This window comes from Caretta caretta, chromosome 3 (genome assembly GCF_965140235.1).
Source record: "Caretta caretta isolate rCarCar2 chromosome 3, rCarCar1.hap1, whole genome shotgun sequence".
NCBI classification, from domain to species: domain Eukaryota; kingdom Metazoa; phylum Chordata; order Testudines; family Cheloniidae; genus Caretta; species Caretta caretta.
Genome location: NC_134208.1, coordinates 8,504,233 through 8,519,433, shown reverse-complemented (window position 1 = coordinate 8,519,433; position 15,201 = coordinate 8,504,233). Strand labels below are relative to the sequence as shown.

Sequence of the window (15,201 nt, the reverse complement as noted above, 5' to 3'; positions counted from 1 at the left end):
TTAAAGCACTTTCATGGGAAATGTAAGTCAGGTGGTCAGCAAGATTCCATTCATGACTGCTCCATATATAGCTGCAAAGTTTAAAAGGGTTTATTTGATGAGATCTACACCGGACACACACTATGGCTTTTGCTCTTCGCTCTTATGTTCTGACAGAGGGTTCCCATTGGAAACATTGCCTAGATGCCTATCGGCACCAGAAACATATGGAATTGCCTTCTGGCGCCAAAGTGGAGACCTTGAGGTGACCATGTGATTAGAAGTGTCACTAAAAGCCTTTTAAAGACCTATTGTTTACATTTACCAGAAGAATCAATACAAGCCCTCTCAGTGCAGTAGAAGCTGAAATGATGGGTATCTAATATAGCATAATCATTATGTACATTATCACTGGCAGACTCAATATTATTTTATCGCATTATTGGCACTTCTGTGTATGTGCATTTCATTTGTCACAGGCGCATATTCATGGACTCAGAGATGGTCTTCTATGAGCCTGGCCCTGTGAGGTGCTGAGCACCCTCAACTCCCATTGAAGACAATGGGCAAAATTCATCTGTGGGATCAAGGGCAGGTGTGAAGCTCTTTGAACTGCCTCCACGCTACACTGGGAGCATGAGAATTGTACCAGGGTCCTTTTAGTTTCTCAGAAGGAGTCTGCATCAGCCTTGCATAGGCTGGTGCAAAAATCTGTGCTGGGGGTAGGCCAGGGGAGATGCCCATGGCCCTAAATCACCAGACAAGTGGTGCAAAGGGGCTGCAGCTGCTATGCCATGCTAAAAGCTTCAATGGTAGCAGTGAGGGGACTGCAATGCGGTCCCCCAGGCTGGGGCCAGAGTTAATTTCTCTAGCCCAACTATATCATAGCTGCATCATGTCCAATTGCTCAGCCTTGGAGGGAGAAGTGAATTTCTCCCAGTCAGAAGTTTACCATTTCAATTTGGATGAAGTTCTGTTTTGTGTATTGGAAATACATGTTTTCCATACTAGCACCCATTACATATAATCTCCAATCTTAGACTCAGTATAATTAATGTGGGGGTGTTGGGGGAAGAGAGTTTATTGCCACCCTAATTTAATTTAATGCTGCTGAAATGTCAGATTATTAGCCCCAGAGAATAAAGTCCTCTAAGCACAGCACAATGCAAGCTGTCCTTACACTTCCCTGCCCAATGTGTCTCAACCTTGACCTAGAGGGACTGTCTCTACAGGTGAAAGTTTACACTCCGTTTTCATGGGCCATTTCGTCTTCGGCGCCTCTGGTGAGCCAGCAAAGGGGCCGATTGTGGTGGTGATTTTCTGTGGTGTAAGCCTCTGTCCATTAGGAGCTGGATAGAGCATGGATTATGTATGGACAAGATGTCACCTGCAACTGCAACCAGTAGGACCAGACACCTGCGTGCTTTATCCACATAGTCCAGTTTGATTTGTACTTTGTGATTGTACAGGTGCACACAATGAGTCAGGAGGGCACGCCACTTTGAAGACACCCATTATGTTGAAACCTTCTTTTATTTTAAGCCTGGTAGCCTCTAGCACAAGCTGCAAAGACGTATGAATTAAGAATGGAGATCCTATAACCCTATTTTGATTGACTGCTGGGAGGTGTTCAATGTTGAAAGGAGTGGTGATGTAGAGGGTAGTTTTCTTCATTAGTTTGACTGTCGCGTTGCACTGCAGATGCCATGGTTAAGTTTGTGATGGGGTTTCTGTACAACTCTATATCAGTTAGTTTTATTTTGCCAACTGTATGTAACTTTGGGGTTTAAATGTCTTTTTTTTTATTTAATTTTTTAAAATGTATTTATAATGCACCAGTCACAGCTTTCTAGGTGTATTAATAAAAAATAAAAAAATCACAAAGACCCATGATAATCTTCCCATCCTACATCCCCCTGCTCCCCCCTCCCCCCCCCCCCCCAAATAAAGTCCTGGACAAATAAATGAGTCTAAAAGTGTGTCTTGAAATTGGCTAGCTCTAGCTCTGCCACCGGGGCAGTGGAGCTGGCTCTAGATTTAAGGACCCTCTACTGAGAATACCCTGATTCCAGCTCCCCCATGTAAGAAATCTGCAGCTTCTATCTCCCAGGAGAGAAGGAGGTTCCCAAGACCGAAGCAATATGTGTTTTTACAGATCAAAGTTAACACCTTGAACTGTGCTTGAAACCTAGCTGGAAGCCAGTGCAGTCTGTGGAGCAATACGCTTCCTGCATTACATCTTCAGAAATGTTTAGTATTAACATTTCAGCCACGCTGTCAGCTCCTAAGGCCGCAAGATGATTAATCTGTTGAGGATGCTACTTTCAGAGGGGGCTAGTTCTAGCTCAATCACATGACTTCTCTTGGCAGATACCGACATGGCTATACAAGAGTGAGGGGGGATTTGATAGCAGCTTTCAACTACCTGAAGGGGAGTTCCAAAGAGGATGGAGCTCGGCTGTTCTCAGTGGTGGCAGATGACAGAACAAGGAGCAATGGTCTCAAGTTGCAGTGGGGGAGGTCTAGGTTGGCTATTAGGAAACACTATTTCACTAGGAGGGTGGTGAAGCACTGCAGTGGGTTACCTAGGGAGGTGGTGGAATCTCCATCCTTAGAGGTTTTTAAGGCCCAGCTTGACAAAGCCCTGGCTGGGATGATGATTTAGTTGGGGGTTGCTCCTGCTTTGAGCAGGGGCGTGGACTAGAACCAGATGACCTCCTGAGGTGTCTTCCAACCCTAATCTCTGATTCTAAGCTTCTGTTTAGCTTTTGTTGCATCTCTACAGATGCAGGAAGGCCAGAAGTTAAATTGTTCCATAATCTCTGTGTTGATTATGCTGTGTTGAGTTACTTTGCCAGTCCTTCTCTTACTGTAAAACAGGGAACGTCTGTGCTGTGGCTGTTACTGAATTTACTTCACTTCATTCTATTTCAGGCCATGGACCAGGCTTCTCTTAAAAACAGTGATGTTCTCATTCTGACGGGGCTTACCCAGATTCCCACTGCTAACCCCGATGGCATGGTGGGGGAGTTCTGCAGTAACCTGGGTAGGTCGCTTTGTAAGAAGCACTTTACTTATTTTATAATCTTATTCATTGCTTTTGGTGGGAAATAATTCGGTGATTCCTGGAACTGAGTAAGTTGCCTGACTATATCTTCTGGCATAAAACTAGCTGTTTAGATTTTACGATGTGCTCCTGATGTCATTAATAAAGAGCCTTAAGAGACACAGGTTGTACCTGAAATGGTTTGGAATGGAGCAGGTTTAATGAGATTTAATCATCTGCTGCTTTTGGTTTGCTAAATATGCAGCCTCGCTGCCAACCGACTACGTGTTGCCTAGGCTTTGAATAGACATCCCAGCTGAAATATTGCTTTTTCCTTCCTGTATCTCAGCCAGTGTAAAATCCTTGCACACCGTTTTTATGACTTTGTTTCTTTTCTTACACCTGGTTTGAAAATATATCAGAAGCAAACTGTACAATCTTCTTTATTTTTTATTTTATATATATTTATAGACCACAGAAATATTAAATCTAATCACAAGCTTTCACAGCTGCAAAAGCTGCTAATTGCAAGCTGTAACATCAGAGTGTGAATTGCAGCATTTCCCAACCTGTTTGGAATATATCTGACTTTTTTCCCCTTTCTCTTCTCCCCCCTACCTAGTCCCTTTCTGTGGTTACTTCCCTGTCCTCATGGTTTCTCCTCACAGATGTTCTGCTGCTTCTGCCTGTTCTTCTAGCAAACAGCTTTATTGTAAACTATATATTTTGAAGGAGGTCAGGGTTGTAACAAAAATAACAACTTCACTCTTGTATAGTGAGAAACTCAAAGGGCTAGAAACCTAAATAAACTAACCTCATACCACCATAGTTAGGTAAACCAGTATCATTAGCCCCATTTTACAGTTGGGGAAACCTGAGGCACAGATGTTAGGTGACTTGCCTAAGGTCACAAAAGAAGCCTGTGGCAGAGTTGGAAACAGAACCCAGGAATCTTGGCTCCTGCTTGCCAACTCCTTCTGGCAGAAGCAGTAAATTGTAAATTCTCACCCATGCATAAATTCAAGGACAAAATCACTAGATGGATGTTCCCTCCCACTTTAAAGACTCTCTATCTCAAAATCCTGATGTGGGGATATAATTCTAGTTAGAGGGCAAGTTGTTGACCAAGGGATTTGCTGAATTCTCCACCACTTGAAGTTTTTACGTCAAGATCAGATGTCTTTCTAAAAGAGATATATGCTTCCGTTCAACCACAGGACATTGGCCTTGCTATGGGAATTAGTGGATGAAATTCTATGGCTTGTATTACACAGGGGGTCATATTATGTGATCATAATGGTCACTGAGCATTAAAAGCTGTGAATTGCTTACATTTTGTTATGTGATAGGTGCTGTATATACATGTGCATACTGCATAAATGTAAAGTTTGTTGTATTTCCAATATTATTATTTTTATAAGTCATGAGAGGAAGAAAGCAACAAATTTCAGTGTTTCTACTCCCTAAATTATCATGTCTGAAGGAAATGTAGAAATGTCAAACCATCTATCTTAAAGTTTTATATATAGAAATGTCAGAGATCCAAAAAACAAAATTTTTTCGGAACCACCTGAACAGTTCTGAGGTTGACTGGGGAAGGTCTCCCAGCCAGCTTCAGTCTTGAACTTGGTGAAATGAGACATTTGAAAAGCATTAAAAACAAACAAGGAAAACGTTTGTTCAAAGTCTGCCCCCTGAGAACGTGGGGATTCCATCTTGGGCTTAGCAAAAAATATGAGAGGGCCTGGGAAAACAGAAGATGACTTTAAAACATTTTAATGCCAGGGCTGTTTGTTAGCACACAAATAGTATGAAATCCCTTCCCACCCAGCCTGACACCAGAAAGAGTCATACACTGGTCCAGCTTCCCAGTAGACCTGTAGAAAGGCCCCAAAAGCAACCGGCTACTGAGAAAACCAGTTGAATTGGCAGGGCTGTTGACCACAATAATAATTTTTATAAAGCTCCCGTTTGCGAGCTGCTCAGGGAACTGCACAAACAGATCATAATATAGTAGTTAAATTTTAAAGCAGACACACATTTTATTCCATTTCCAATACCCTAAAATAATGGCATGTTTGTGACTATTAAAGTGTAGCTAAGATCAGAAGTGTAACTGCAAAAGCTTCACCTTGAGCTCAGTTTTCATTTTTGTCACAACACTCTGTGGCTTAAACTCCCAACTCCCATTATTAGGGTCCCATGCATGATTCCCCACCCTGAGCTTGTCTTCCAGGTCATATTAGCTTACTGACAAACCACTTTTTACAGTGCTCAGCGCTGCTGCACCAATACACTGCAGCTATGCAAAATGGACTTGTATTTTCATTGCCTTGGGCATCATCAGCAAAATTTCCAGACTCTTTCTGTGGATGTGTTTTTATTCAGATGCCGGCTTGACCTTGCACCGGCAGCTGTTTGAAAGTCAAGTATCTTGTTTTGAGTTGTAAATTGAACCAACTTATTATGGAGTTACTGAATGAGATTAAATTTGAAATGCCACGATTATAATACTATATTAAATTGTGAGTACATCGTCAAGATAAATTGGGCTCAAATCTCTGCTTTCAGATACACACATTCACTTATTGGCATCTGTAGAAGTCACCCTGGTGTATCTGAGAGCAGACTTGTGTGTTACAGAGACATGGATTAGGGTCCAGTTCTGTAGGCCTTTAACTGACACTATGCAAATAAATGATATGTGTTGAACCAACATCTGGATAGAAAGACCCAACAATGTTTATGCAAACCACTGCAGGGTGTACAGCTCACATGTTTAATTGTCTGTCATGCCCTCTACATCTCAGAATGTAATATTCAAAGAGGTGCAACTCAAAGACAGTGGTCTGGCACAGGTTTTTGACTGAAGGTTTTCGTAGGAAAATGCTAGTTTGTCACAACTGAAATTTTTCATGAGAGCATATCTGGGTTGATGACACTTTCAAGAAGGTTTCTCAGGTGCAGGGTGGAATTCTAGAGAGAGCCTCACCCTAGAATAGCCAGTAGCTAAGGTGGGTGTCCCAGGGTCAAGTCCCTGCTCTGCCAGTTTTGGAATAGGAACTTGAACCTGGGTCTCCCACATCCCAGGAGAGGGCTCTAATTCTTGGGCTTTTAACTATTCTGGGGTGGGGATATATTGCTGTTTTTGCAAAAAATTGCCCAAAATTCTTGATTTCCTCCCAGTGCGAAATGGGAAACCTTTTTAAATCTCAGATTTGTTGTAGGATGAGAAAAATGTTTCCTGTCCAGCTGTAGTGTGTACAGAACAATGCATTTGTGAAGCCTTTCAGCTGGTCTGAGTGCCCCTGTTTTACAGGTGCTAGGGGTTCACTCTTAATATTTCATTTATGGTAGCACGTTAGAACCCCAGTCATGGATTAGGGTCGAGTTGTTCTAGGCACTGTATAGGCAAGTAACTGACACTGTGCAAACAAGTGATACCTATTGAACCAACATCTGGATAGACAGAACCAACAATGTTTATGCAAACCACTGCAAATCTACAGCTCACTTGTTTCGTTATCTGTCATGCCCTCTACATCTCATGAACAATGTAATACTCAGAGAGACAACTGAATGAAAGCAGTCAGGCACAGTTAAACCAAAATGGAGAGAAACATCTACAAAAGGAAAAGGAGAAATCCAAGTGAGGCAGTGAATTTCCCATCAGCCCCACTTTCAGCTGTCACCTCTAACACGTCACGTCAGCCAGACATGCAGCTTATAGCCATAAGATGTTTTTTAGGAATAAACTTAAGACTTAAAACACTGAGCTGTGAATAAGATAGAGCTCTGCACGTGAACTGTACTTAAGGGATCGTTAAAATTGTGCTATAGCTCACCCTGTCTGAGGAAGAAATGAAAGCAGACTAGATTTATTAGATGTTATAACTGGAAGAGATTCTTGCCATAGCCTGTAAACTCTGAGACTGTGAAGGAGCTTACTACCCCTTTAAGGGACAGACCGGAGCCTGTGGCCGACATAGCCTGGGGTGTAATCCAGGAGGCCATGCCCGCCCTAGAGCTGGGCTGTTTGAACAGGAAGGTGAGCAAGAGAGGGGAGTAGAAGCCACGCGGGCTGCAGTGGGATGTGGTTTGTGTCTCAGGCCTGGCTGCACCACACAGCTTGACATAAGCTGCCTTGCATCGGCCTAGCTGTTTGGAAGGGTCTTCACTTAAATTTGGCTCCAACTGACATAAGTGTCTCTCTGCATCGATTTAGTAACCCCACCTCGGCCAGCCGTGTCGCCTCACAGTCGATGCAATTAGGTCAACACAATGTCAGCGTAGACACCACGTTGCTTACGTTGGCTGTTACTGGCCTCCAGGAGCTATCTCACAATGCTCCACGCTGACCATTCAAGCGCTCCTCCTGACAACGTGCACCGCTGACACAAGGAGCCAAGCGTGCATGTACGCAAGCAACTTAATAACTGCGGTGGCTGTATGCCGACATAAATTAGGCCAACATAATTCTGGGATGTAGACATGGCCTCCGGCTCCAGGAGACCAGCCCAACCAGACAAGAGACTTTTTTTGTGGTATTGGGAGCTCTGCACCAGGGTCCTGATGTGAGGACTTTCTAAACTGATTATTGACCTAGAACCTTATTAAAATGTGACGTGCTATTTTGTCAATGGTGGTGGGGGATTCTCCTTACCCTGGGCTGTTAAAGCAAACCTGTTGCCACCTCAGTCAGGGGACGCAAAGGTGGGACACACTGACAGTGCCACGCCAGCCCACAAGGGCATTATCCACACTTTTTTACAGAGCCCGTTAAGCTTCTTCGAAAACTTTAATATGCTTCTGCCAAATCCTGGCATAATCCTGTCCCTGGTTTAAATCCATGCTCAAGCTGAAGGTGCCATTTTCCTCCATGTTTAAATTGGGAAGAATGGGAGGCAGTGTCATCCAATCCTGACGTCGAGGGCTAGGTGTGAGAAGTTCTGGGCTCTGTTCTTGGCTCCAGCACGTCTTGCCTATAGTCACCCAGCTCCTTAGGTTGAGATTGTTTTTAAAACCAGCTAAAGGATTTAATCTTAAACTTCCCCCAGCTGTCTTTGAAAACCTTAACCTCCCTGTACCTCCACCGGTGCCCATTTTCCAGATGAGGAATGTATACTTGTCTGCCTCACGGGAGTGTTGTGAGACTTAAATGTTAGAAAGTGCTTTGGCCTCCTGCAGGGTGATGCTGTAGAAATGCAAAGGACGATTATTTTTATTCATGGTTATCAAAATGAAGTATTAGACTTTGCATGTGACCTAGCAGAGGACAGTAACCCCAGTCCTCTTCCTGACCTTCACTGATGTGTAATACAGCTCTGATAAATACTGGGAAAGGCCTCTCTGACCCATTGTCGAAAACAGTATGTAGTAAATGCAACTCCTACTTGAAGTTGGGCACCTAGGCACGTAGGTGGCATTTTCAAAAGTGCCCACGTGCTTCTTTAGGCAACTAAATACCTTTAAAAATCTGGCAGGTTGGGCAGCAATATCCCTAAAGTGCTAGATCTTTGCCCATCTGAGTTTGTCAACAAATTGAAGTCACAGAAGTAATTATAGCAAGATTTAATATATGCAGTTCCAGCTCTTTCACGGGTTTTTGTTTAATGCTTTGATGCATAATATTACTGCTTCTGCATTTCAATTAACGTCAGCGTAGATGGGTTTTGCCCTGTGGCCACAGAAGAAATCCCAGTTCGGCAACGAGATTAACATTAACGAGATTAACAATCTCATTGAGATTAACAAGGGAGAAATGCTTTGTCATAAGGTGCTACAGCAGTTCTGTAGCTGCGTGCAGCCAGAGGAATAACGTGTTTCTCCTGGGCTTCCTTACTGTGCCGTACTCAGATCTGTCTAGATTGCACAGGAAAATTATTTTTATTTTCCACTTGTTCTCTGCCTGCCCATGACTTATACAGCTGACACCTTTTGCAGCTGCTCCTGTTGTGTTGAAGGAATTTAGAAGCATTTGCAACTTTAGAAAGGAAAATCCCTTCATGTTTGGGGAGGCTGGGTCAGGTTTGAAAGAACTAGACTTTCTAACCACAAATTAAAATCCTCAGCCATTTGTCTGAAATAGCAGAATTGAATACAAAACAATTTACAGGGTATGGGATCTTTCAGATGAGACCAAAGAACAGCTCTTCAGCATGGACACAAGTAGATTTATTGAGCGTTTTTTATGTTAGGGGTGTCTTTTGTCAGTTTCCTCAGTCAAAATTTCTCCTCTTGTGTACTGGTGCAGCACTGCCCTCTACTGGATGGAGTGTCAGACAAGCGCAAGTGTGTAGCATAGGTCCCAGGGCTAACAGAAGCTCCTTTTGCTCAAAGCTGTGCTTTTGCAGGAGGAGGATCTGATTTTGTCCCACTTAAGGCTGTGAAGTCTTGAGGGGTCAGAAATCTGTCTGCACACATCACTCACTCTGTTAAGCAACATGTTGTGCACCAGTTATCTAGATAGCTGCTTTTCTGTGCCCTGCAGAGCTTTTTGGGCTGAAAAGCACTTTTTGAAACCTGTTAATTCTCCCTTCTCTTTCTCCCTCAAGCTATGACTGTCCGGAATGGAGGAAACGTCCTGGTTCCATGTTATCCTTCTGGAGTGATATATGACCTGCTGGAGTGTCTGTATCAGTACATCGACTCTGCAGGACTCTCCAATGTCCCCTTTTACTTCATCTCACCTGTTGCCAACAGCTCCCTGGAGTTCTCCCAGATCTTTGCCGAGTGGTAAGTATTAGTGGGCTACTCTGTCAGGCTGGATTCCACCGTACACATTACAGTAAACGTGTGCATAGTGAGTGCTGATAGCTGCAGATTCTGTCATTCTGGATATACACGAGATCGGAATTATGTACACGCTTTTTCAGTTACAGGAATTGGTGAGCAAAGGTGCCCTATAATTAGGGTGGCATTCATTCCAGTAGTCTGTATGTTAAATCTGTTTAAAAAACATCGATATGTTTGACATTGGCACTCAGAGCCAATGAGTAAATGATGCACTTCCTCAGAGTGACTTTCAGATGCCTTTTTCTTGCCCTTTGTGAGTCTCACTCAATGCTCCAAGGAGCATACAGCAATCCAACTACACAAACTGGTGAGGTTTCTTTATATTCCTAATTCGGATGAGTCATAGAACTGAGGGCCTGACCACTTGTGATTATTATGTATTTGTTAAGCAATAATAAGATCCTGTACGACACAAATAAGATAATCCATGCCTCAGAGATCTTCCAATCTGGAAGACAGAAAAACAAGGTGCACTGGGAGAAATTGAGCTGAGTGAATTCTTCTGGAAGTATTTGGATAAGGAAAGGATAAAATCTGATGGATTAAGAGGCCATGCTACTTTAAGCAAGAGTAGGGGAATCTAGCTTTTGGACCCTAACCAAATTTCAGCGTAGGTATTCTAAATTTATGCCCATTGAATAGTGCTGCAGTTAAACAGCTGCTGTATTTTATTTGACTAGTGGCTATACTTTACTAGTGAATTAAGTGATTCCTATTTACATAGTTTGAATAGTACTGCAGTTAAACAGCTGCTGTATTTTATTTGACTAGTGGCTGTACTTTAATAGTGAATTAAGTGATTCCTATATACATAGTTTGAATCAAGTGATTCCTATGTACATAGGTGCTATAAAATTGCAAGACTGGTTAGTAAAAAAACTTTTTTTAGCGCGTACAGTGGTATGGCAGCACAAAGCGTAGCATGCAAGTGGAAATCTTCTTTTGTCAATTACATATAGTTTGCAGAAGTCAGATACTTAATAGTTTACTGAAATTCTAGAATATTTATTATTCAAGACAAGATTAAAACATACTTTAATCCTACTTATACTGTAATTTATCTTCAAAAGTCAGTAGAAACAGTACTAATCCTCAGACATCCTTAATAGGTAAAATATACCTTGTTCACAGAAAACCGTGGCAGAGGTTGTGACGTCTCTAAAACCACAGATAGAGTTGGGGTTAGAACTGAGGGATTCCTGTCTGACAATCCCACGATAGTCTGCTAGACCAAGGGCTTTGTCCACCATCATCACCTAGACCGCTGCCATATCTGCTCTTTTATTCCACCTCCCAAGACAGAATGAATCAAATGATCTTGCTGAAGTCAGGCAATAGCTTTTAATATCTACTTTGGGAAAGGAACCCTTGACGCAAAATAGCCAATGACAGTGAACATCCTAGAGGGCTGAGAGAGGCAGTTTGATAGCCTTATACCCACAATAATGAAATGTATACAGGGGGACTAGTTTACGGCAAATGGAAGGGGTGAAATCTTTGAGAAGACAGTTGAAACCTTTGGATTTTTTGTGAGGGTTATTGGGGTTTGCAGGATATTGAATGAGAATCGGTGAGGTCCTACTGTATGTAAGATGTCAGTGAATACTGAATAACATATCCATTTTCACAGGCAAGAGGACTCTAGTTATTATAAAATGGTTCTAAAGCAATTTCAGCCCTGTACTGACGTACACCTTCTTTAGATCATAATACCCACCCCCCAGGCATCTTCCAGTGCCCCCTGTTAAAGTGCGAGGCTTTGTGCTGCTTCAGGTCACGGAAGTGGGATGACTGTCCAGAAAATCTTAACGGTAGATGGCAGCAGATACTGCAGTATGTTTTCCTGCACGTCTCTAATCCACGTTTTTTCCCCTCCTTTTAAAGGCTGTGTCATAATAAACAGACGAAGGTTTATCTCCCGGAACCCCCCTTTCCTCATGCTGAGGTAAGCAACTGCGGAGGCACCATGTGTGATCAGTGCCAAGATTAGGTGGCTTCCTAAAAGCCAGAGCTCCATGAGCCCATTCTCTTTCTGTGACTAATTCTTTTGGATCTGTGAAATAGTCCTTTTTACCGTGGGTCACGCAATTTGGCTTTCGTTCCATTATTTATAAAAATAGGTTTTGGGGAGGAAGATGTCAGAATGTACCATTATGCACTCATCCATTTTATCTGCCTTTGTGGAAAGGGGTCTGATATCAACACGTTTGTTTGCCCTTATGGAACTCTGAGTAGAAATATGCTCTTTGTTCAAACCAAGCCACTAATCTCAAAGTGCATGGAGATGAAACCTTGCTGTTGGGGATGAAGCTACCTTCCTAATTGATGGGCACTCATGTTGTCTAGTGTTAAGAAACTATTAATCCTATATTTCAAGATGCCTTATCGGTATACAAGGAGCTTAAATCATAAGTGCTCAGTGTTGTCTGCTATTTGCAAAGAAGTGTCCTGGGTGAGCATGGTGCTGAAGCAAGTAAGGTTGCTTGACTGCTGGCCCTTTAGGATCCTTGCAGAATCAAGATGTGCATCTCGGGAGCAAAACTTAAATAGATGTGGCACTTAAATAGATGTGAACTTCTACCTTCAAAGAGACTTCTATAGAGAATCCATGTATTGATGGGAACCAATACAACTCCAATTAGAGTGAACGGGAGGCACAGGGGTGAGGATTGATGAGTGCAGGTAGAGGTGGCTTTCTGAGAGAAAAAGGCTAAATTTTCAGAAGAACCTCTATCTATCTTATATCAGAAATTGAGCCATTTTGCGCATGCACATTTTGTAGGCTGGCTTGTGTGTATAAAGTCCATCACTTGTGCTCAAAAACATGTGTAAATGCTTGAATGTGCATAGCTGCAGTCACACAGGTGGAGGCCTCAGATTAAACGCCTTGACCAACACCACAGTCTTTTGCTCTAATGAGGGGTTTGATCAGTGACCCATCCTTGGTAATGGATTGGAAATCTCCACTGTCCACCACCTGTATATCTTGCTTTAAGGGCCTTGTAGGTTCCTGTGATATGGATATTGATCTTAAAGGTGTTTATAAACTCTTTCACTGTCCGATATCAGGTAGGTTTGGAGTTATTTTAAAAAGGGGGCCTTGGTTTTACTTGGTTACTTGGCAAATGCACAAAAACATTTATTCAAATTAAAAGTTTATTGATTAAACACAAGAAGGAACAAGAAATTAAAGTAGACCTTTATATTGAAGCTGTGATTGAGTGATTATGCAAAATAAACATAGGCTTTAATCGTGATTGTGACTTTCTCCTTTTGGAGGCAAAATATCAGTCTTATTTTCAGAACAACCTTTCTTTGATGAAGAAAGGATTAATTTTACTCAGTCCTGATGTGTAGCAGGCATTTACTTATCCTGTTCTTAACAGACACAAGGTGGAGAAGAGACAGTAGAAAAGATGGATGAAATATGGCTTTTGTTGATGGATTTTGAAACGCTGGACTGCTGGTTAGCTATGAGTGAATGTTTTTGGCTGTCAAGTCGGCCACGACATCTGCTGTTTGGATCCTGGCTTATGATCTGGTTTGGGAGTCGTCGGATTGGATCTTTTCTTCTTAAATAGGGCAGGCTTGGATGAATACAGTTTAGTTGACTTCAGGATTTGATGAAAAGCCAAGAGAGTGAGAGAGAGGCTAAAAGGAATCAAAGGGGGGCAGAAAATAACACAACAAGGGCAGGGAAAATGAAGCAGGACCTTATATGCCTCTGCAGTGCTGGCATTTGCAAATCCCCACTGATGGGCTAACGATTGGATGTCATGATAACGTGATGCCTTTCAGCACTCACAGGTGACAACAAAATTCCTTGAACAAGCTTCAGGCCAGCCAGCCAGCCTTTCTCTCAGGAAGAAAGTCCTTTAGATGAGTCGAAATGAGTGGCAGTTCAGGGGGATGGGCTAAGATGCAAGGTGGGGTCGGGAGATGAGTGGGAGAACTGATCTGAACAAGTCTTTTCCAAAGTCTCTCTTTAAGAAACCCAAAAGGGGGAAAAGTGGGCATCCTAGTTCATTGCCCTCATTATTTTGTCCAGCAATTAGGCCTCAGAGCTGTCACACCAATTTTGGTCTATTAACTTGTGATTCCACATCTTCTGGTTTGTTTGTTTGTTTTTACCAAGCTTAATTTCAGCAGTCCTTGGATTTTATCAGCGTGGCCGTCTTGATTTAAACTAATCTGGCTTCTTTGTCTGGTTCTCTTGCACTTGTTACAACATTGTGTTGTAAACAACTTGACCTGTTTTTCTTGGTTATTGTATCATCTTATGAACTTTTATATACTTTTTATATGAGTTTGCAATAGGGGTACACTTTGTAGGCTTAATAGTCACAACGTTTCCATTGAATAGGAGTAGGATCTGGTCCCTAGCATTCACTCTTTCCAGGTGCTGGACTATATTTCAAGCAGGGTATGCAGGGAATCAAGAATAATGGAAACTTCCATAGCTAACACCCACACACTGTTCTTAAAAACTTACCCTAGTAAATTAAGTTCCAAAGCCTACTCTCAGAGTGCAAGACACTCCAGCCATACTTCCTAATTTACCCTGCATCTCTCTGCTTTCCAAAGTGTCCTTGTTGGTCCATAGAATGTCTCTGAAGTGCCTTCTGTTTCTCCGTATGCTACCGCCTACCAAAGGTTTTAAGGCTTCACAACTTTTTTCCACAACACACAATAAACTGCTTGGTGAAAAAACATCCACCATCAAAGGGTGGATTAATTAAGTCTGTCATGATGGGTGGGTGTATGTTTATGCTGTGTTAACTGCATCCTCTGATTTTAGTGGAGTGTCTTTAATTTCTTGGGTAGCCTGTTGATAATCAGATACCCCCAAACTACTTTACTGCTGTTAACAAATTTGTCAGCTCCGTGTGTAGATTAAGTTAATTACTCTGATCTCTGAAAATTGTGAGTTACAGTTAGAATATTTCCAGTGTTAAGATGAGAGATTGATCTATCCCAGTAAGAAAGTTCCTGTGGTCTAAGACCTCTCAAAACCCATATGAACCATGGATCTGAGCTAAAAATTCTTTGCCTGCAGCCTAGACTGTCAGTTTCACTGGCTTTTAATATAAAATACCTTTCTCCCCTCACCTACAAAAGAAGCAGTAAAATCACCCTGGGGACAGTGGTGAGGATATGTTACAGCTAAAACAGTGTCTTTATTCCAGGAATTACTATAAACAGCAACAATTTAATTCCAAACTGTTATATTAACACCACAGCGTATAAGGATGCTGTAGCACTATCTCGTAAAAACTCAGGTAATTCACTTCAACACAGTCTGATTATGGAGGTGGGAATAATTTATACCCCTGATACAGTCCAGTGAAATCAATAGAAAGATTTACTACAGTGGGCTTTGG

The 15,201-nt window shown here is 42.2% G+C and overlaps 1 protein-coding gene across 3 annotated transcripts in view; it reads left to right on the top strand.

Moving 5' to 3' along the window:
* Positions 1 to 15,201, top strand: part of INTS9 (integrator complex subunit 9) — an 82,222-nt gene that overhangs the window by 36,841 nt on the left and 30,180 nt on the right. For all 3 annotated transcript variants that reach the window (XM_048845824.2, XM_048845827.2, XM_048845825.2), the window contains 3 exons: positions 2,914 to 3,025; positions 9,580 to 9,760; positions 11,705 to 11,765. In XM_048845824.2, the coding sequence (XP_048701781.1) occupies positions 2,914 to 3,025; positions 9,580 to 9,760; positions 11,705 to 11,765 (354 nt within the window). The remainder of the gene's footprint in view (positions 1 to 2,913; positions 3,026 to 9,579; positions 9,761 to 11,704; positions 11,766 to 15,201) is intronic.